Source organism: Acanthopagrus latus, chromosome 15, assembly GCF_904848185.1.
Source record: "Acanthopagrus latus isolate v.2019 chromosome 15, fAcaLat1.1, whole genome shotgun sequence".
In the NCBI taxonomy this organism is placed as follows: Eukaryota; Metazoa; Chordata; class Actinopteri; order Spariformes; family Sparidae; genus Acanthopagrus; species Acanthopagrus latus.
The window spans coordinates 26,156,032-26,178,127 of NC_051053.1; the positions used below are offsets into that span (position 1 = coordinate 26,156,032).

Sequence of the window (22,096 nt, forward strand, 5' to 3'; positions counted from 1 at the left end):
TGCTATTTTCTCTTTTTGTACCGTCTTTCTTGTTTTAAATACAGTATAGACAATATAACATGCATACTATCACTGTAGAAACTCAAAATGCATCATAAGTCAGCTAAATATTGTTGCATGACCAATTTTGCACACAAGGCTTTATCACACTTTAACTACTTTGATGTGTAAAATTGGCAGACTTACCCTTTAACTAACTAAATGCAGGGCTTGTAGCTTGTTTCCGATAATGTTCAGTGATATTTTATCTGTAAAAGTTGGGAGACCAAAAAAAAAAAACCCTGTCAAAGTATTTTCCCCCCCGAGGCAAAACTTTTTCTTGTGTGTGTTTTCAGTCTTTTTGTTTGACAAATATTCAATTTATAACAAAGTGTTCTTGTTTCTGAAGAGTTAAGAAAACATCTTGAGAAACTTTGGAGGTTTTTTTTTTTTTTTTTGTCCTGTGACTGGTGATTATTATTATTCGCTGCCTCTGAGAGCCGTCGTCTCTCCAGCCTTCCGTTTGCAAGCCAAGATTGTTTTCCCTCCTTTATTCTGTGTTTACATAATGGCAGCGTTTCTCCTCTTCGCTTTTATTATTCATACCTCAGTCTGGTGGCAGAAGGTGTGTAGGATGCTCTTGTTCTGCTACTTTTTTAAATTTTTTTTTTTACCTTTGTTGCTCAAAGCTCAGCATATAAAGAAGAGTTGTATTTTCTGGGGTGTTTAAACTTCTCAGGTGTGTTATTGTTGCTCGTTTACAGTCCATCATTCTTCATATAGTGTTTCATACTTAACTTTCTGCTTCACTGCTCTTGTTTATGGATTAATCATGTCTTGTTGGTTCTTTTTTTGGGAAGCCGGGCCCTCAGGCTACGGCTGAAGGATTTATGACCTCGGCTTTGGTTGCTGCTTTCACAGAAAAAAAACATTACTTGTCTGAGGATCCAAATTGAACTGGGTCATTTCTTCATCAGATAAATTTGGCTCAAGGCTTTGTGCATCATTCCCATTTTTCTCATTGGCTGGAAGCTAACGACACACTCTCCACAACAACCTCTTCAAATAATTAGCAGTTTCGCCTCGGCAGTCACATTTTTAAATCCTAACCTAACTGTGCAGATCTTCATTTCCCTCTTGTAAAATGGGCTTTCTTTGGCTTATGTGTCAGATTTGAGCTTCACTTTTTTGTAGCCTCTCACCTTTCTGCCAGCACCATCAAGTCACCTTAAATCTTTATGGCAGTAAGAATAGCAACTGTAAAATTAAACTTTCATTTTGGATGTTGTCAGCTCAAACACCTGCCTCTTTGTTCCCTCTGGCGATTTCCTCAAATTGGGCTCTGCGTATGCAACCACAGATCATTTCAAACTGAAGGTTTCTTTAGGTAAAATCTTTTGTTTCTTTCTCATCCAAACATTTAGGTTTAGGCGCAAAACAAATCACTCGGTCAGGGTTAGGAAAACATTAAGTTTTGTCTTAAAATACCTGTTTTGGTCACCACGAAAACAGCTGGAAATGTCTCCACACAGAACAGACGCAGATGATCCCACTTCCTGTGAAAAATAGCCAGCTTTATTTTCCACAGTAACGGCTGGAAAATCTCCCCAAATACTCGAAGTCGCCAGTTCGGCAGCCTTGTAGCTTGTAGAAATGGCACCACCTTTCGTCCCACCTGCAGATATGAAAGTCAGTTCATTGTTTCCTGTTTCTCCAATAAGCAACCCAAAGCTAAACGTCAGCTCTTTAACCCTTCTCTTTAAACCACGACCTTTTACCACAACACCGTTCAGTCTTAATCCGTCCACTTGACAGAGTAAGATAAACAGTTTTACATCTCTGTGTCCTGCGACAGCATTCGAACGATTTCAGGACTGATCATGTGTCGAGTGAATCTCTGGTACGTGCACACAGAGGCAGGACAGTTGATGGTTACGTCCTTGTGGCTGATAATGAATCGGTTTGGCTGCGCAGAGAATATTTTTGAGGCAATCTTTTTCCTTCTCACACGACGTCCGTCTGCTTCGTCGTAGCTTCACGTGCCGGAGGAAGAGCAAAGGAGAGCGGCAGCTTCTGGCTCCTACACTTGATGTATTATGTATTGGGGCTCACAGATCTGTATGCCACCGACTTCAGCGATCGCTAACTGTCAGGTAACCGTGGGAGCAAATGGATTGCACAAGATGAAGCCAGGCGATACGTGTCATCCAGGGACGGCAAAATGTCAAACCCGTTGTGATGTACAGAATGTGGCACTGAGTCGTTTGTGCTGAGAGAATATTTGATAAGATGAAAATATTTCCCCCGCAGGAAAAAAAACGCTGCTTCTCTTTTACTGCATCACGATGGCCCAGGTCCTTAAGAGTATTAAGGAGAGTCATCTGTTGCGTTCAGACTTCCTCTTATTGTACTGTAAGTTATTTCTGTCAGTGAAGATGACTAATATCCTGGTTTTCAGAAGGGTCGTATACATTTTCTGGGAAAAGTTTTGGAAAAGAGTCACAAAGTAGAGGAGAGATGTGGGCTTTTCTTCTGTTCATCTCACATGAATCATGCTGGATGTGATGCTACAGTATTCAGCAGCCGGCGTCAGAGAAAACACTGTGCTTCATGTCGGTTGTTGACAGAACTTTAAAGGCATTAAGGCTCATCTCAGTCTCCAAGTGACGACAGCAGCCGAAAGCTTTTAGCCACTGATGTTTCTGTGGCTGTGGCAGAGACGCAAACACGTGTCCTGTTTGGATTTGACCCAGTTACTACAGAAATAAACCTACAGATATATTATGACCAAAAATTATATCAGATAGGTTTACATTTGGACCAAATATATATTCTCCTTTTACATCAGGAGGTTGACAAGATAGTGAATTTGGGGATATTTCCATCCGTGATCGTGAAGACAAAACCTCGGCAACAGAAGCAGGTATTTGAAGCTAAACTGTGATTTTGAGGAGGAGGAGGCTGCTGGCGTCACTGTGACACTCAATTAGTTCCTCCTAATGTTGGTTTTGTTCAGTCTTTTAATGGCAGTATTAAAAACCCTCATCCTCCACTCGACTTACTGTAAGCGCGGCTGGAGAATTAAATTCTTGCTTACGAATGTATCTGTTAATTTTTTCACTTTCCATCTTAAGTTCATCAGAGTGCTCCTCAGTACACGTGTTAAATTTACCAGCCATGACTCATAATTTAATTGCAGCAAAGTGCAATAAATGGAAATTAAATTACAGCTGTGCCTCCTCGCTCGCCCCCCTGTCGTCAGGACGGGAGGGTGTTTACTTTCCTGCCGAGCTGCGTGCACAAACACACGAGAGAGGACGGAATAATTACCTGATTGGAATAAAGCAGAGAACGTTTACATTTAAGCTGTTTGACGGGTATAAATCACTGTCCCCTGTTTTATCTCTAATATCCACAAAAGAAAAACAGCCGGTAGTCAACAGCTGTTTCGTCTTCGGATCATGATTAGATCACATGTTGGGTTTGTAATTGTGAAATATGTTGTCTGCCCCCCCTTGGGAAATACAGGCACCATCCAAAAGGACATTAACTCTACAAACACCCTGGAGCGAGTGTCACGTAATAGCACAAGTTACAGCTACAGTTTTGGTGCCGTTAACTAAAATCTCAAGCGTTGACAAACCCCGCGGGCCTGAATGTTCCACGTTTCCAACACACGATGAGTCCACACGACTACTTAAGGCAGTAACCTCTCTTAATTCATTTCATGTGGAACACAGATGAAGCCTGATAGCTGGAAAAGCTATTAAAAACAGAAAACGCTCGGGCGTAGAGAACACAGCAGGTAAATTATATTATCTACACACAAAACACAGTTATGTAAGCGAACATCTTAGGACTTAACACTCACGTCTACGCAGGAATTTGTTTGTGCCCACCGTCTCTCAGTTGTGCGTTTGCTCCTTTCCGCTCGTGTCGCTCGGTGTCCTCGGGGCCCATTTCATCATATTTGTGTCATGCAGGCCGACGCCGGAATATTTGATCCATTTTGCCGTCGCTGATTGTGAGATGTTTTCGCAAATGAATTGCAGTCAAGAGCAGCGAATGCACCTTGCACTGTGCGTTTAGGGAGGTCGCCTGTGTGTGGAGATTAACTCTGCCGCATCGGAATATATTTTAAGGTACGGGAGGAATCGTGCGGTACAAAAGAGGAACCAGGTGTTCGTCAGTGACAAACTTCAGTGACGTGAGATCCTGTGAGCACTTTGCATGGTTATTGTTTAGAAGCCCTCAGGTTGTTATCAAGTAATTTGCTTTGTGCAGGTAGAACACATCTGGAGAGTTTCACGAGATTTACGTTGACTGGTGGAGCTGAATGTTTGAACAAGACACTGAAGATGCACAAATAAAAAAGAAGACTCATTTTCCAAAGATACTGAGGATTACATTTTAAGGAGAAAAAGGTTCAGAGTGAAGCGTTTGCAGGTCAGCGGGCGTGTAGGAGAAGACCGACGTCTGACGATATCAGGAAAAAGAGTCTCGCACACTGTCCACTTCTCAGTACTTTGACTTTCATCAGGTTATCTTACATGACAATGTGGGAGGGTAACAAGAAGAGGTAAAGAAAAAGGAAAGGGGTTCAATCTTTGAACAATGATTAAAGTTATTAATCCTGCATAACTTTTAAACTCAGCTTGTTGTGACTTCACACCAACAAACTTACTGTATGTATATCTTAACAAAGGTCTAAGGTTAGAAGAAGCTAAATGCAAAGAAACCCACTGAAACTGACGGAGAATGTCTCGCCAAGTGAATGTTTCCACCTGCTGTCCTTGCAACTTTTATTTATGAAGTTCAATGAAAAGTTCTCGGCGATTGTGACATAAAAGCTGCTTTTTCTCAGTTTGAATTTCAGCTGCAAGCAAAGACCGCTGAAGGAACTGTTCCCAGCGTCACGTCAGGAGAGAGATGTAGAGAGGAGGAGGGAAGTCGTTACCTGTTGATAATTACTCCGTCATTATGAGTGAAGCAAAATTCAGACTGGCACTGAGAGTGTAATAGCCGTTCCTGGAGTGCCGCATTGGATCTTTTTAAATAAAAGGGAATCAAAGAATGTACTTTTATTAAGATGTGAAGCTTTTAGCACATTAGAGGGGCGGGCTTACACACAGTGGCCACCACTTTCATGCAATTTGAATCATATTTTAAAACGGGCACCAGTATATTTATTGGGTATTAAAGTCTGCTCTTAGAAATGTAAATATGTGCTTTTCTAGCAGCGGAAACCCCGACTGTGTGCTGGATTAGGGTTATTTTGTTCAACTGCCTCTCTTTGAACCACTGAGAGTCGTGGGGATCCAGTGAATTGTGAGAAAAGATGCAGGAAAAAGGAGAAAGGAAATAGGTGAAGTGGCGGGAGCGACACAGCAGGGGAGAGACGGAAAGAGAAGCGGACAAAACGCCAAAGAGCTCATTTCTTTCGTGATTTCATTTAAAATGTTTTAGAATAAAAACATTAAATCAAAATGAGAGACGAAGGTGAGAAAAAAAGCTGAGACAAGATGCCTCGATGAATAGAGATCCTGCAAAAGAGGAGGATGAAACTGTGGCGAGGAGATGAAGAAGGGAGAGCAGAAGTTTGTAATTATAAAGAGGAGAGAGAAGAAATGAATCGGCGTCGCTGCAGTTGAATAATGCAACGAGGGGAGCCTGCAAACACACACACACACACACACACACACACACACACACACACACTGAGGAGAAGGGGTGTATTTCAAGCGGAGGTAGCTCGCAGGGACACGGAGAGGAAGAGATCCAGGTTCAGCTCCAACATCTGTGGCTTATGGAAATGGCTCGTGTTCAAAAAGAGAAACAACTTCTGGTGGAAAAATGCTAATGTCACTTCTTGATGCTGCATTTGAATCATCTCGCCGGGCTATAAGAAAAACAACACCTCGGATAGCTTCTCTCAACCTTTTTGGTTGTTTGCGTACACGCCGACGTACCTGCGGAGTCTCTGTCTTTTTCTCTGAGTTGCTTATTTCCAACCTTCGCTTTGTAGACTAAAAAAAAAAAAAAAACCTGTATCATGACAGTGAAGACGAGTCGACGCCGAGAACGAGAGCAAAAAACAAGACTGGAAGGTTGAAAACAAGCTGTAAAGTTAACTTTGGAACGGCCGGCTCCTCCAGAATAAAACACGCCACAGTCAGTGAACCGCAGAGGCCCTTCAGTATGGAGGGTTTTTGTTGTTTATCCTTTACAAGTATTGAATGCCATTCCATAGAAAATAAATAATGTATCATTTATAATTTGCAGCTGTGAAGTGTTTCTGAATGTCACATCCACTTCATGAATACAAATGCCTTCCTGGACATGTGGAAGTGTGTCGCGGGGGGAAAAACAAAAGTCAATTTCGCTGTAAATGTTTAGGGTCAAAGAAAAAAGGTGACGACAAAAGACGCCAAGTGTATTAACGGAGGTGGATTAATATCACTGAAGGTGTTTATTGGGTTTGTGCTTCTGTTTGAAGCTGTTTGGATGAACTGACGGCAGCATGAGGGACAGAGACAGAGATTTCTGCGCACTAATAAACACTCCTCACCTGTCTCTTGTCCTTTCTGCAGCCCAGAACTGTTCAGGTCTGAGGACCTGTTCCGACTGTCTGGAGAGGGCCGAGTGCGGCTGGTGCGGTGATCCCAGTAACACCGGCAAGGGCGTCTGCATGGAGGGGTCCTACCGAGGCCCCCTGAAGCCCGCCGGTGCCAGGGCCGGCCCCCGAGACCGAGACAGACTCCGAGACAGGGACATGGTGCTGGATCAGAGCCTGTGCACGTCCGACAGAGGCTACAACTGGGCCTTCATCCAGTGTCCCGGTGAGCAGAACCACCAGAACTGACCAGATTCACCCAGGTGTTACTGTTTACACAGCAGCCAGGACTGAAAATGTGCCCTCTTGATTGTTCATCACTTTTTGATTGATTGCAGTAATGTTCCATAGATGCACCTGATGAACAAACCTGCTAAGTGTGTGTTTGTGTCATTTCCTCCCAGCGTGTCAGTGTAATGGTCACAGCAGGTGTGTGAACGGCAGCGTGTGCGAGCACTGTGGGAACCTGACAGCAGGGACGCACTGCCAGAGCTGCATGGCCGGCTACTATGGCGACCCGATCAACGGGGGGAAGTGCAACGGTGAGTTTGTTTAACCTGTATTTACATGTGGTGTGAGAAAACAAAAAGGCAACATCATAAACTGTTTGTTAGCAGGATTGATCAAAAACTACTCAACAGATTTCTGTCGAACGTGGATGGAGGACGGGTCTCAGCCCAGAGTCCGTTAGCTTTTGGGTATTTTATGGAAACAATGCAATTTAGGCTTAATTGAACCACAAGGTACTGTTGGGCCACGCGGGAGGAATGCACTCTATTGAGTTGCCAGTTTAGTCTTTCCTTTCCTTTCCTTTCTTTTCCTATCTTCTCCTTTCCTTTCCTTTCCTTTCCTTTCCTTTTCCTCTCTCCTCCACAATAACCAGTGATCCTCTATTTTCCTTTACCTCCTTCCACCTGTCCCTTTTTTTTTTTTTTTTACAAATAAACTCACCCGGTTCAAGTTTGTTGAACCAAATTTTAAATTTGTAATTTTTCAACCTGCTCAACTTATAGAAAACAATTTTAGGATGATTTCTCTCAGAATTTGAGTTTTCTCTGAGAAAGTAAAGAAATGACTACATATAGACCTTCCTATATTGTTTGTCATACATGTATCATAGTCACTTCTTATAGATCATGAGTCAGTCTTTAAAAACATTGACAGAAAACAGTCTGCAGCACTGTAATAGGCACAAACAGCCTGAAGGGGGCAGTGTTTAGAGGCTTTGCTCTCCCTCGGGCTCGTGGTGACCGGCAGAGCGGTGAAACAGAAACTACACGTGTAGTTTGGACTGGATTGCGGTCTGCAGAACAGCAGAACCAGCCGCTGAGTCCAATCTCCGGTTCTGTTCCTTGTCGTTTGCCTCAAACAGCAGACGGGTTCGACTCGGGAGGAAGATGGTGCTGATGTAGGCACACAGAGACACACGCGTGCTTTATGTGCATCCATATATTTATTTATTTTTTTTTCTTTCTGCCCGCAATCCATCTGTCAGCAGTTTTCTCCGTGCTTTGTCTTGCTTCATATGGAAATAATCACGGCCAATCCCCCCGGTTGAAAATGTTAACAAGAGATTATGTGTGTGAGTGAGATGATTGAAAGCAGAAGCCACAGGAAGACGACTGTGTGCATGTGATTTGAATGCTCAGGAGGGGAGCGAGCGAGGAGCTGGGGCTGTACGATCAGGGGCCTCGATGGGAGAGAACATCAGAGTGTAATGAATGAATGAGTGACTGCTGGAGTGTGAGCGGGTGAGGGAGGGAGGGAGGGAGGGAGGGGGGGAGAAGTGCGCGGGAGGTGCAGTAACATCAGTCTCGCTGTGACAGATGTGCGTTTTGGCTTGGCGGCGGCGTGACATTAAATCGCTCTTAATCATTTTCTTATTTCCTGAGTTGACTGGTGTCTCCGTCCCTGGCGGCTTTTTTTTTTTCTGCGGCGAGCGCGGTGCTGATAGATGCACGCCGCTCGTCGCCTCCACACAGGACGGCCCCTGACGCACTCCTCTCCTCTCCTTTTCCTCCTTCGCTCTCTCTTTCTATCTTCTCTTTTTTTGGGGCTTTTTTCCTCGTGCTTTCTTTCACATCGCCTGTTCACGCTGGCCCTGATGTTTCTCTCCACACATGTTCCACTCTTCACACCTCTTTCCTTTTATGATCCATATTTTCCCGTTTATCTGTCGCTTCTTTCATCCATGGCTTTCTTTCATTTTCTTTTTTCGGTCCTTTCCTTTCTTCTTTCCTCGTCTTTTACTGTGCTGTCCTCTATTTGGCTTTTATTCTTCTCTTTTTTCACTTGCCTTCTCGTCTTACCTCTTCTCTTATCTCATACCTTCTTTACTTTTACTTTTGGTTTCTTTCTTTCTTTACATTTCCCTTTCTTTATACTAGTTTCTCTTCTTTATTTTGTTGTTATTCCCTCCTCTCCTAATCATTCCCCACTTTTTTCCTTTCAGTCTCATCTCATGTCGTCTTATCTCGTCTCCTCTTTTTTCCTTGTGTCTCCTTTCTTTCTGTTTCATCTCAAATTGGCTCATAGTGTTTCCTTTCCTTTCCTTTCCTTTCCTTTCCTTCCTCTTTCCTTCACCTCTCTCCTCCACAACACCAATCATCCTCTATCTTCCTTCACCTCCTTCCTTCTATCCCTTTTATTTCCTCTCTTTTACTTCCTCTGTCATCCCTCCTTACAGTCCACACTAACTCTCTGTCTTACATTTCCTTCACTGTTCATCCGTCCATCAATCCGTTCATCCTTCTCCGTCTCTCTCCACCTCTCCTTATATTAAAGGACCACTAGATTTACCTTGGGCTAAACTGTTGGGGAGGCAATGATGTGTGGCCGATTAGAGGACTGAATGATAGAGAGAGAGAGACGGGGAGAGGAAGAGGCCTCGGCTCGGAGCGATGTAGAGAGGATGGAAGTGTGAGGGGGGAGGAGGAAGAGGAGCGAGAGACAAAGACAAGCAGACAGAAAGAAAACGATAAAAGCATGTGGTGAGACAAACAAGGTTAATATGGGTGGAAGAGGACAGTCGCCCTTGGACGGAGAGATGATGAAGAAATAGAGGAGGAGATGGAGGGATAAACAGAGGGAGAGATGGAGGACAGACAGAGGAGAGGGGAGTGTGTCCGTTCCCCTGTCCCTGTGACAGATGATTAACTAACCTTGTCAAATCTGGATGAAGTGTGTGTGTGTGTGTGTGTGTGTGTGTGTGTGTGTGCGCGCGCGCGCAGGACATTAGCGTCCCGTTTCCTCCGACTGTACCGTTCACCTTGTCCCACGCACACATACGAAATCAAACGCACCCACAGCAGCCCTCAGAGCAGCGACTGACAACAAGTTGGATGTCTGTTTAGACTTCCAGTCCCTCGGAGGAGAAGTGCTGACAGGAACCCTGCATGTTTTCTTTTCTTTTTTTTTTTTTACGAACATCCTGGGAGTCTTTGTTCTGCTGATTTCTTGTCTAGTTTTTATTACAGTGCAGAGACAGGCTGATGTTTTCCAAACTGTTTTTTTTTAAAAATCATTTTTATGGCGGGAATGATCGTGCAGGAGTGCACTTGCTTGCGTTGCAGATAGCAAACATCCACACCTGGAAGTCATACAGACACACTCGTGTGTGTGTGTGTGTGTGTGTGTGTGTGTGTGTATGTGTGTGTGTGTGTGTGTGTGTGTGTGTGTGTTTTGTGGTTTTGCTTAATGGCACGTTAAGAGGAGTGCTGGAGGATAAGGAGAGCGTTAAGGTGGATTTATGTGTCTTTGTCAGGGTGTTACAGAGGCTGTGTACCGAGGCTCCGTAACTCCTCCAAAGTGTAGCATCTCAAAGAAAAGTAATACTGAGTCACGAGGCGAGTTATAGACACAGCACCTCGAGGAGGATTCGATAGGTTGAATATTAATCAAGCAAATGTTAAACAACGTCGACTGGGACCAAGTACTGTAATGTGACATTATTGTGAGAATCTGTCTTCACTATCAACATCTCTAATGAAAGCAGACGTATATTTTGTGATCTAGAGAAGCTCCTCCTCGCTGCAAAGGAATATTCTGCAGTTTTTTTTTGTTTTTTTTTAAATATCCAGGAATGCAGATGATGAACTCAACCACTGACCACCCCAGTCCAGCTGTAGGTTTAGATTTACATGACTCCTCACAGTCATCTGGAGTCGTGTGTACAGATGAATCCAGCTCTTTATAAATTCAGTATATCTCGAATGTTGTTCTGGTTGTGGTTCTGGGAGGCATCACCGGCAGCAGGCAGGCCGCTGAGCTCCCGCGTCCCTCTGAATCGTCCTCCAGGCAAAGACTTGAGCTTGTATTATTTCTTCTTGTGCTTGTTATCTTTTGCTACCCGGCGCTCCGGCGTATAATGCTCCTCTGCCATCGGCGCCTCACGCAGAACAGTTTTATTGCTTCCATAAATTCTGCATGATTCACATCAGGAGCTCTCCTCTCTTCCACCCGGGCCTCTCTCTGCACCTCCTCGCTTTCGCTCTCTCCGGCCATCTCTGAAGAGTCTCAGCCGCGCCGGTCGTGTTGAAACACTACACGAGTCGAAGGTTTGCTGTCGGGTCTTGGGGATGTTGATGTCACTGAGCCAAGAGATTTCATCATCGCTCACAGGTTCAGCTGAGCTCAGTTCAGTGTTCAATCGTTCGAGCAAAGAATAAAGAGGAGAGCTTGATGTGAGAGTTCTTGTTTCCTTAGTTCTGAAGTGAGAACTCAACTATAAGGCCACTCGTTGAAGCACCTGGATGAAGGTGAATACTAGCTGACTTGTTTGACAGCTGCTAATCGATCATTCATTCACAAAGACTCAACCAGCCCACGTCAGATATGAGTATTCACGTTCCTTTACAGTAGGTGTGGGAGAAATGTGAGATCACTGAGGATATTTTTGATCCTCTGTTTCATGGGAAAGTTTAATTTATGCATCGACATCATTACTGTGTCCTTCACACTCGGCATACTTGCGCGAGTGAACTCTGGATGTCTGGAGGCAAGGATAGGATGAGACTTACAGACGCATTACGCTAGAATATTTATCGAGCATATGAAGTTTGGCTGAAGTTTATACTGAAGTTCGGTAGGTTAAATATCAAAGTTTCCTGTGTAAACAACAGTTTTTTTTATCTCACTTCAAGACTGTCAAGTGAATCTACTGACATACCGCCAAATCAAAACAAACGTTACGCTTATCTAGACTGTACTTTTTAATTCTAAGAGAGATAACCGTCCCCACGAGCAAGCACTTGTTTACCAGAAAAACTGTCTTATTTCAGACATTTAAGTTTGCATTTGGTCTTGTTTTCCTTTCAAGAACACTCTTGTGGTCAAGTGACCAAAAAAAATAAATAAATAAAAGAATAAAGGAGGTCACAGTGGTGTCAAAGTGTGAATCAGTCTGACCAGGAACTTGTATTGTGATCTGCAATCCCTGTCAGTTCTGCACGACTGAGAATTATTGTCCAACTGTTCTGCAAATTTGACCAATTATCATAATGATGCCGTGTTCAGGCAAAATTGCAAGGTTGTGCACTATTCACAGCTGGCGATCACAGATTCCTGGAGGAAGTAGATTTACATACTGAAGCTAATTTACAACAGTAAACACGTCTTGAAGGAAATGTTACGTTGACCAGATTCCATTTCATTTAACATGAAGAGGAAATATTGCTGAATGTACGTCTCGATACTGGACACGTCACTAAATATTCATTATTTCTGTTTTCTGCCAAAAGTCATTCTTTAAAAAAAAAAAATACAAATACGATTGTTGTGACAAGTTTTTATCGAGGCACTCATAGCAGTTGCTTCATGTAACCAAAGCAACATCTTACTTTTTATTTTGTTCTTTTGTAATAAAGACCCATATTTCCGCATCCAATATGAAAAGAAGATAATATTGTTTGCTGCCATCTCAACCTGGCAGCTGAAAAAACAAGTTCTCTATTGATTCAGAAAAAAAACAAACCAAAAAACTTCCAGATCACAAGATGTTTGCTTGTCAGAAAAACCTAGAAATAGGATGTTTTTTTTTTTTATCCTCTCGAACAAACGGCCAGTGCTCTTGTGTTTTGGTGCCGGTGGTCCTGTCATGCTTTTTCACCCCCTCCTCTCCCTCGTCTTCCTCGTCTTCCTCCCTCTCTCCTTTCTCTCTGTGTTCTGTCCCCAATTTTCGAGGGTTTTGATGTACTGTCTCTGAGCGGGGTGCAGCAGCAGGAGCTCTTTGTAAATTTGTGTTCAGTGCAGGAGCTATAGAGATGTTGAGTGCTGTCGCTGCAAGAAACTGGCAACCGAGCATCGGCTGGAGACTTGGACAGCAGGGTAGTGTAGTGTGTGTGTGTGTGTGTGTGTGTGTGTGTGTGTGTGTGTGTGTGTGTGTGTGTGTGGACAGAAGCAGCTGTTGTTGAGCTTCAGCAGCAGACGAGGGATGCTGCCTGCAGAGCTGCTCCATTCACTCTTCTCTGTGGAGACGCTGCCAAACACACTCTCACCTGCTGTCTTAAGTGTGCTCAGTGTGTTTTGTGTGCATCTTTGTGCTTTCGTGTGTGTTCATGTACCTGTGGAGCCTTGTGGCGGAATTGCAAAAAAAAAAAAAAAAACTACCCAGTGTTCTTAGCGGCATCCAGTCATGTTCCCTCCCTCCCAGTAGCTCTGTTCCTGCCGTCTGACTGGTCGACGTGGACAAACCAAAAGACAACCGTGTTCCTACACACCGAACCCCACACGTACGCTGTTCAATGAATATAATTTTTAAACGGCTTTTCAATCCTTTTTCGCATCTCCAGCTGTGACTCGTGTGCTTCCTGGAGTAAGCTGCTCTGAGACCGGGGGGCCTTCATTTACGGCTCGCAGCGCACACTGACATTAACCAGCATACAATTAATGTTACTCGCGTCTGTGCTGTCATGTAGGACAAAAAGTATCTCGTTCCATGCCTACGACGGCGCACAGACGCTACTGCACCTCCTCCGCGCCAAAAATGAGGCCAGCAGACCGAGAAAACACTGAATCAAATGAGGTGGAGCCACTCAGCTTTTCATTATCGATCGTGGACGTGGACGAGAATATATCACATATCTGAGAAAATTCCTTTCTTAAGATCCTTTGTGTACGGACTAAACTTTAATTTAGCAACGTGAGGTTGGCAAACACATACATTATATTACAAAAGAGCCCAACGAATACATCTGTGATATTGGGGCATCATAGATAAAGTGGTATTGACGTATATTTTGTTCAATATGCACCGATAAGAAACCTTTTTGTTGCTTATTCTTAAATTCCAGATGAAGTTTCTAGTTTTAGTGCATTTAAAAAAAAACATAGTTTATATATTTTCTGCATACAATATATTCTGCACTATGTACAGAATATCAGTCTGTATCTGTATATTTTAATCTCTAATATTTGTCCCGACACCGGCCTAAAAAGATTCTATGTCAGTCAGGCTCGAGACTTTAAATGCGCTATAGCTCACATATTGTTATATTTATGAATATACCTATAGTTTCTGAATTGAAATCCATTGGAAATCTTCTTTGAATCATGTAAATGTATTTTATTTTCTTGACACTTATCACATTAATCTTGTGTGATTAAATGAACCATGGATTCGACGCCGGGAGTACAAAGATTGGAACTTTACATATTTTCATTTGAAGGTCGACCAGATTCTGCTGACATGATGATAATTCGTTTCATCTTCGACTGCTGATACATACACAAGTGCACGTGTGAATGTGTTTGTGTATATTTTGCGGACATCATACGTCTCTTTGCGTCACGTTCGCCCTCTCTGCCTTCGACCCTTCACCTCTGTATCCCGTCATTAAACACAGAAGAAAGTCCGTCCTCTCTTATCGGACCTGAACTGCCCCTGTGTGTGAAACGGGACAAAGGAAAAGCAGGAGTCAGCTGTAGGTGGAAGGTGACATTGATGATGATGATGATGAAGATGATGAGACATTTTCATGGAGATGAGCGTTTGATTAATCTGGAGAACACAGTCGGGTTCATGGCTCGGTATGTGGATGTTATCTTCTTTTTAACAAGATTTAATAATCCTTTACAAACCTCAACAGTGTGTTCAAATTTAATTTAATCTCTTAAGAGTGTGAATGTAGGTGAAAATCTGACCTCAAGCAAAAATAATGGTGCCTTACAAAGTTTTTATGGTAGAAATTCTTATTTAGAAGTGAACAAATAGTACATGATTCTCACAAGGTTGTCTTTGTGTAATTTGATAAAGTGGTAAAAAGCAAAAGAGCAAACAGAGTTAACCGCTTTCTGCTGAAAGCAGAGAGTCACAGACAGAGTTACAGTTGATGCTCAGAGATACTTTGAGAAACAGAGATGTTCCCAAATCAATATCCAGCCGGCCAGACGGCCTTGGATGCACCCACAACACCCGACAAAAACCTTCACATAAAACAGCAAGGTTACCGTGCAGAAGTTAGTCAGACAATTCATAGTTGGGCCGAGTCTTCATCCACAGTGCTAAAATGTGACATAAACCATAAAGTTAAAGGTCAATACGTGAAATAAAAACCTGTAGTCCAAGTGTTATATCTGATAAACCCGCAGGACCGTTTATACATCTGATTCCAGCTTTCATCAGTGAGCAGCTGGGTTTACATCCCATCTCACAGCTCAGTGCTTTTGTTAAACAATGATTTGAAGTCTTCTAAACGTAACCAGACGTGAGTCACACTGTGATTACCACGTTTCAACAAAAAAAGAACACTTTAATAACAATGTTTTAATGAGCATTCAAAAAACATCATTCAACAAAATCCACTGCAGGGTTTTGCAGAACCGTCAAACATCAACATTGTGTTTGTGAAGTGTGTTGAAATTTTGCGTGAAGAGGGGAAAAAAAAAACATAAATGTAAAAAAAAAAAAAGAAGAAGAAAAAGGAAAGAATGGGTTAGTTAGCAGCTCACTGCAGCTGTGAGGTCATCTTCATCTCGCCGTTGTGTCTAAAATTAGGAGCTGTCAACAGTTAAAGGTGTCATATTCATGCAGATGTGAACACACGACACACACACACACACACACACACACACACACACACACACACACGCACACACACACACGACATACACACACTTGTACTGTAGCTATGTAACTGTATAACATTCTACTGTACAGATGACGACGGCGGGTCGTGACCTCTCATTAACTTGTCGTGAACACAAGACCCGACCTGATGTCAGTTACTTTGTTTAGAAATCACTCAAGAGTGGTTTGACAGCAGACACAACGTCGTAATCAGTGAACCGTCTGTCAGCGAGCTTTATATTGAGTGTTTAACTGGGCGATGCGTATTAAACATTAGCGCTGACTCGACCGAGGAGACCTTCATGTTTCAAACTGATGCTAGCTAGAGCGTCATATGTTGAAGTCGAAGGCCGCTGACCAAACTGCTGTTGGTTTAATAAAAGACTAGGATCATTTCTTTTTCAGGGTTAAAAAGATGAATAATTAAAAAGCTGTTCGAAGATAAAACATCCACTAATGATTCCCGTGGTTAAGGAGTAAACACACTTGGTTCTGATTCGTTAACTTTAATTCTGGGCGTGAACTCGTCAGTTTGTGTTGGAGCACAGGGAGAGGACGGAGCGGAGAAGTTCCCTCAGCACACATTTACATCGGTCGTTTGTGTGTGAGGATGCAGAGAGAGATATTTCATAGATCAGGTGCTTAAGGATGAACGATAGAATTAGGATAACGCTTAAATAAAGTTAAATTCTCTAGCCATCCCCTTGTGTTGAAATACGCACCGGGGGATGTTTAAGAGTGGCAGAAAGAGTTCAGCACGCTGCCTCGGAGGTTCTGGGTTCACTGATTCTGAAGTCCATTAAGTTATATTGAGTTTTATAACTGCTAACCCGTTGGGAATAAGACAGAGCCCGACTGTAAGAACAGATAAAAGCTTCAGCGAGGAGCGCTCTCTTATTTTCCTCATCTCTACCTGTCTGACTCATACAGACACACGGATACAAAGACGAAACACAAACACATTCACAGACGGCCAAGATCCCTCCCACACACACTCTCTCTCACACACACACACACACACACACGCGCGGTGACAATAAGCGTCTTGTGTGCATGCATGCAGAAGCAGCGGGGTGAGAAATTATACTCTCTTCAGGGAGCTTGCACAAGTCATGGGGAGCGTGATTTATATCAAATCAGCCCTTTTTGCTAAGAGATCAGGTTTCTTTTTATTGCAGCTTGTTTCTTGTGTTGTCAGCAAGTGTGATGCGTGATGTGCTTTCTCCTCCGTCCGCTTCATTCATTCACTCACTCTCTCTCTCTCTCTCTCTCTTTCTGCTTCTTTATGATTCCCCTGCTCCCTGCACCCTTCACCTCCAGTTTCTCTCTCTCTCTCTGTCTTGAATCCACTTTTCTTTCCTTTGGGTGTTTGAATATTATGCGTCTGCAGATCATTTTTTCAGCTACAGTCGGTAACATGTGCGCTCTTAAAGAAACGTGTACCCATCGTGAAGTATAGAGGTGGATCAAGTTTCCTCATGTGCGTTTTCTTTTTGATTAAATCTGGAATGAAGCATCAGAAAATGTGAGGGGAAGGAGAATGTGCTTCTGTGTCATTTTACAGAAAGAGATTCATGTTTCTGCCCGCTGAGACATTTCATACCACATGCGACAGTCTGGTTCATCTATCAGTTTGAAAACATTGGCGAGTTCGTCAGTGCAGGAAACCACAACCTGGCTGAGTTTTCTCCACACAGACGATAAGAGGAATCTGATCTAAACACACAGACTATCAGACCCATGTGTGGTTTTAAGAATAACTGGTTGACTGAAACCGACTCTGAATACCGCACTGGTCCTGGACCACGGCTAAACGGTGCGTCCTGTTTTCTAGGAATATGTCCCAGCAGGCACCAGGGTTTGTTTTTTAAGTCATGTGTCGATAGCCGTGTTTTCCATAAAGCATTTCCATTCTCATTTTGAAGAGTAAGAAACTTTATGGGAAAGCTGATTTGTTAAAAAAGTTTGTATGCCCGAGTGAAACATTTAATGGAAACTTTACTGAATAAACTCACATGACTGATCAGCTGTTTCCGCTGTCTGCGATATAATCGCTGCATTTCTTCATCGTCTCCTGACAGCGTGTGTCATGGCCGATTCTAGCTGACGTGCAAGAGCTATTACAACTTGCTCTATTGGAAGTAATTCCTGAGGACCTCTGTCATTTTGTCTCCTGGTTTGTTTCCCTCTAGCCTCTGTTTACTTCCACATCCATGCGCCACGTAGCCACTTAATCGGTCTATCTCTACAAAGCAACAGTGAAACTTATGTGGATGTTTTCTTCATTTTCTGCTACATTCGCTCACTTTGTTCATTAACTAATAATATCAGTAATAATATCAATAAGTTGTGTTGTAGTGACCAAACAGAGGGCTACAATCCTGCAGATCCTCTTTTTCAGCCCACCTGCAGTGAATGTTTCATACTGGTTGGGTATTCCTCTGTAAAGACACACAACCATCACACAGCCTTTAACAGATCTCCCTGTTTCCTGTGTCGTTCTTTATTAATTTTTATCAGGCAGTGCCAGCCCTCCATAAACCAGTTTGTTTATTGTGCTGCGACTGTAATCTGAGTCGAGTGTCTGTCCTGCAGCTATCATGCAAAAAATGTCCCAGCAGCCTCGGTAGATTCAGCCGAAAACCTGATTCACTGGGAATTTTGTGTACTTGGAGGAATGACGGCGCACCGACACTTCAACATGTGACATCCTGGAGTCGCCTGCAGGCCTCGTTTCATCTGTTCGTCAGCTTTTTTGAGACGCGCCTGTGAATTGAAGTGTTTCATCAGCAAATGTCATAAAAAATAAAGCACCAAATGATATGATAAGAATACACAGGTAAGGTAGAGCAGGTTGTCTGTGAGGCTCATGAATTAGAATAATGAATTGTAAGCGATCAAAAATGATAAATGCGATACATCTGAACATTTTTGTCTCCCCAAAATCAAAAGTGGTCTTTAATTAATCAATTAGGTAAATTGAAACAAAGTTAACGAGGGGAATTTACTTTAAACACAAGTTTTAAGACACTCAACACCTTCACATTTTTCAAAATGTCATCACAGAATTGCTTTATTTAACATGATTTAATTTAAACCCTGGTCTGCTTCTAAAAACTTATTGATCTGGGAACATTTTTTATTTGTTTTCCATAATAATTAAATTCTTCAGAGCTGTTTTGGAGCTCATTCATTGTTCATCTATATACGTCTTAGTTAATCAGGTCTCGTACATAACAGGTAGATGACATGATCGAGCAGCTTTATCTCCACTTCCACGCACTCATCAGACTTTGCAGAAGAATCTGTACTGAGTCTCTGTTCTGTTGGAAGCTAGAGGTTGTTTACTGCCGTTGTTTCATGTTTGTTGGGACAGAGGAGAAAAGTTAATACAGCTCTCTGTGACCAGAGTTTACTGTGTTTTAGTCCGACCGTACCACTCGTGGACGAGTTCAGAATCAGAAATCCTAATGTCCCGCAGACGGGGAAATTTGTTTGCCACAGCAGAGACATAATATTACAGAAACAGAAACATATTACAATAACAGGAAAGCTGCGATTGTACACGCTTTTCTGTCTCACCACAGCTGAAGTCAGCATATTGTAAATGTCCAGCAGCATCTGTTTACATAAACGGAGGATGTCTTGTCACTTTCCCTTGTTACTCTGTTCTGCTGGGGCAAAAGAGCAAACATTTTAAAAAGTAAGTCTGTAAATAATTGCATAATTTGAGGTTACAGTTTGATAGTGGAAGCTAAGAGTCTAACGTGACTGTGCTCTTCAAAAACTCGTTCTCTCCTCCTTTTCCGAGTGCTTGTTGGCAAAATGAATCTGTGTGAGTGCCGTGGATGCACATCTCTCCTAGCTGTGTCCTTTGTATGCCTTTGTTGACTGCCTACTAAATCAATATTGTATGAACAGCGGGGTGACCCGAGGCTGCGCTAACACACCTGTGATTCGTCTATTATCTCAAGTCTAAAAGCCACTTTTTGTTAAGACTCTGTTATCTCCCTGAACCCTTACAGTTCAGTGTGCATCTCTGAAAAGGTTTACGGGTCAATGTAATTCCAAACGATAGACTGAAAACATATTTTGTCATTGTTGCCTCCTCTCCTGTCGGTGTCTCTGGGTTTTTTTCAAGTTGCAGAACGTCAATTTTACTTTCAGCTCGCTGACATTTAAATGTCCCACTGCACAGCCTTGTTTTTCAGCTACTCTGCGTGCATTTGCGTGTATGTTCAAAAATCTCAATACTAAACGCAGCCTTTATGTTCTGTACTTTTGTCTTTTGCTCTGTGTAAGCGATCAGATCAGGCCCCTCGATTCCCAGGCAAGAGGAGGAGACGGGATAGAGGAGGATGTTTTTCCTCTCATTATCTGCCAGCGCCTCGGCTTTACCTTGACCTGCGCGCACCACTGTTTTATTACAGGGCCTGTCTCCGTGCCAGTCGGAGAGAATAAGAACAAAGCACAAAGTCAATTCAGCCTGAGAGGGGACGCGGCAAAGAGAGTGGCCTTGTGTGGATGCGAACACAAGGGTAGAGAGAACGTTCCTGTTTGTCTCCGCCATTAGTCACTCCATGCAGAAGTGATTTAGTGTCTAAATTACAGGCTCTGCTCTGCGTGAATCATCCGGCTACATCGTGCTTTTTTTTCTTTTTTACTTTTTACATAACAAAATGATTAAAAGAGATTAGACACACCGGGAAAAAAAAAGGCTCCCATCTCTGTTGGTCTAATCAAACTTCCTGCTATAAATCACTTCCAACAAAAAATAAATAAAAATTCACCTCCAGGATGTCGTTTGAAATGTTCCAGACGTCGGTGGAAGTGAATCACATCTTGAGTAATTACGTCTCAAATCTGATGTTGATAAACAGCTTATTACCACGTACGCTTTCTTTTCTTCCGTGGTACAGTATCAGTATCACTGTCTGACATTCAGCGCTGAGACATTTCAGCTGCCTTGTCAAAACAACTGCTGCGTATTCTCTGTTTCTTTGTCATGTTGGATTGTGGCTTCGACCTCGCAGTTTTCTTAAGAAAGAACTGAAGTGGGTGCACGAGCTCAAAATGGAATCTCAAGGTTTCCGGGGATTATTACGGATGAGCATTTTGCAGCTTTCTAAAACAAGTCTCCAGCTGTTCTGCTCCAGAAATGTGTTGTGGATAATGATGCAGTGCCTCTTCAGTGGTGAACGTATGTAGCAGGGAAACAATTTCTTTAAACGATTTCAACAAGTAATGTGGAAGTAATGATGCTTTTTAAGGTTGGTGAATGTGCACAAAAGTTCAAGTAAGAGGGAATCAAGAGAAATCGTTGCAATCAGGAACTGAACACCTTTTTGAGCCAGAAAATGCCTGAGTTTCACCTTTCGTACTCCACCTTCCTCCGTCACAACACTCTCTCTCTCACATCAGTTCTTTCTAAACCATCTTCATCATCTTCTTTGAGGTTAATGTTTGAGTTTTCTTTTTGTCTTTTTGCAGCCTGCAAGTGTAACAGCCATGCCAACGTGTGCCACGTCAACTCAGGGAAGTGCTTCTGTACCACTAAAGGCATCAAGGGAGACCAGTGTCAGCTGTGAGTATACAAACGTTTAAACTGCAGTTTGATCAGACGAACACGATGCTGGCCCTCGATCATGAGGCGAATCAGTTAAATGATCAGTGTCTGCTTGCACACCGCCTCCTCGTCCCCGTCTTCCTGACTCCACGGAAAACTTGTCTGAAATAAGACAAATGACACGTAAAGATGTGAACACTAAAGAGCTGCTAATCACCGAACAAAATATTGTGACAGCGAACACAAAGCTCCTGCACACCACTGCTGACACCTGAACGCCCCGTGAGCAATCCTTTATTAGGATCATCAGTTAAATCTGCCTCTGAATTTGAAGGTGCTGTTTCTGAATTATGGTGAATAAAAAAAAAAAAATGGCTCAGGAGTTTAATATTTGAGTTTTGGCTCATGGGGAAAACAATTTGGCATATTTTATGTTGCCTGGAAGATGGAAAGAAAAACATGATGAACAAATGTTAGTGAGTGTGTGTGTGTGTGTGTGTGAACTGTGTGTGCCCCCCCAACTGTGCCAGACCTGACCGCTGCAGCGCTACAATATCCTAAATGGCTTGGCAGACTAACACAGCATGGAGGCAGACTGAAAATTGCTGCATCAATAAATCTAACAGGCGAGGCTAGAAACACAGAGCACATACTCTGTGTGTGTGTGTGTGTGTGTGTGTGTGTGTGTGTGGTATAGTAGATGTTTCATCAGTCTACCTTCTGCGTTGATGAAACACTGACTGCGACTACGTGATTGTGCAGATTTAATGTATTTCTTGTTTTCTCTGTGCTCTTTCTTGCTGTTTTTACGTCGGCACAGTTTGACTCATTTGAACATTTAGATAAACTGTTATTATTGTTCTGTAGCTTTTTA

The 22,096-nt window shown here is 42.8% G+C and overlaps 1 protein-coding gene across 15 annotated transcripts in view; it reads left to right on the plus strand.

The window, feature by feature from the left end:
- Positions 1-22,096, plus strand: part of atrnl1a (attractin-like 1a) — a 221,588-nt gene that overhangs the window by 69,165 nt on the left and 130,327 nt on the right. For all 15 annotated transcript variants that reach the window (XR_005079408.1, XM_037124440.1, XM_037124441.1 and 12 more), the window contains 3 exons: positions 6,570-6,818; positions 6,997-7,134; positions 21,147-21,240. Coding sequence is in view for 14 of the 15 variants with exons in the window: in XM_037124440.1 (XP_036980335.1) it covers positions 6,570-6,818; positions 6,997-7,134; positions 21,147-21,240 (481 nt within the window). In the remaining variant the exon portion in view is untranslated. The remainder of the gene's footprint in view (positions 1-6,569; positions 6,819-6,996; positions 7,135-21,146; positions 21,241-22,096) is intronic.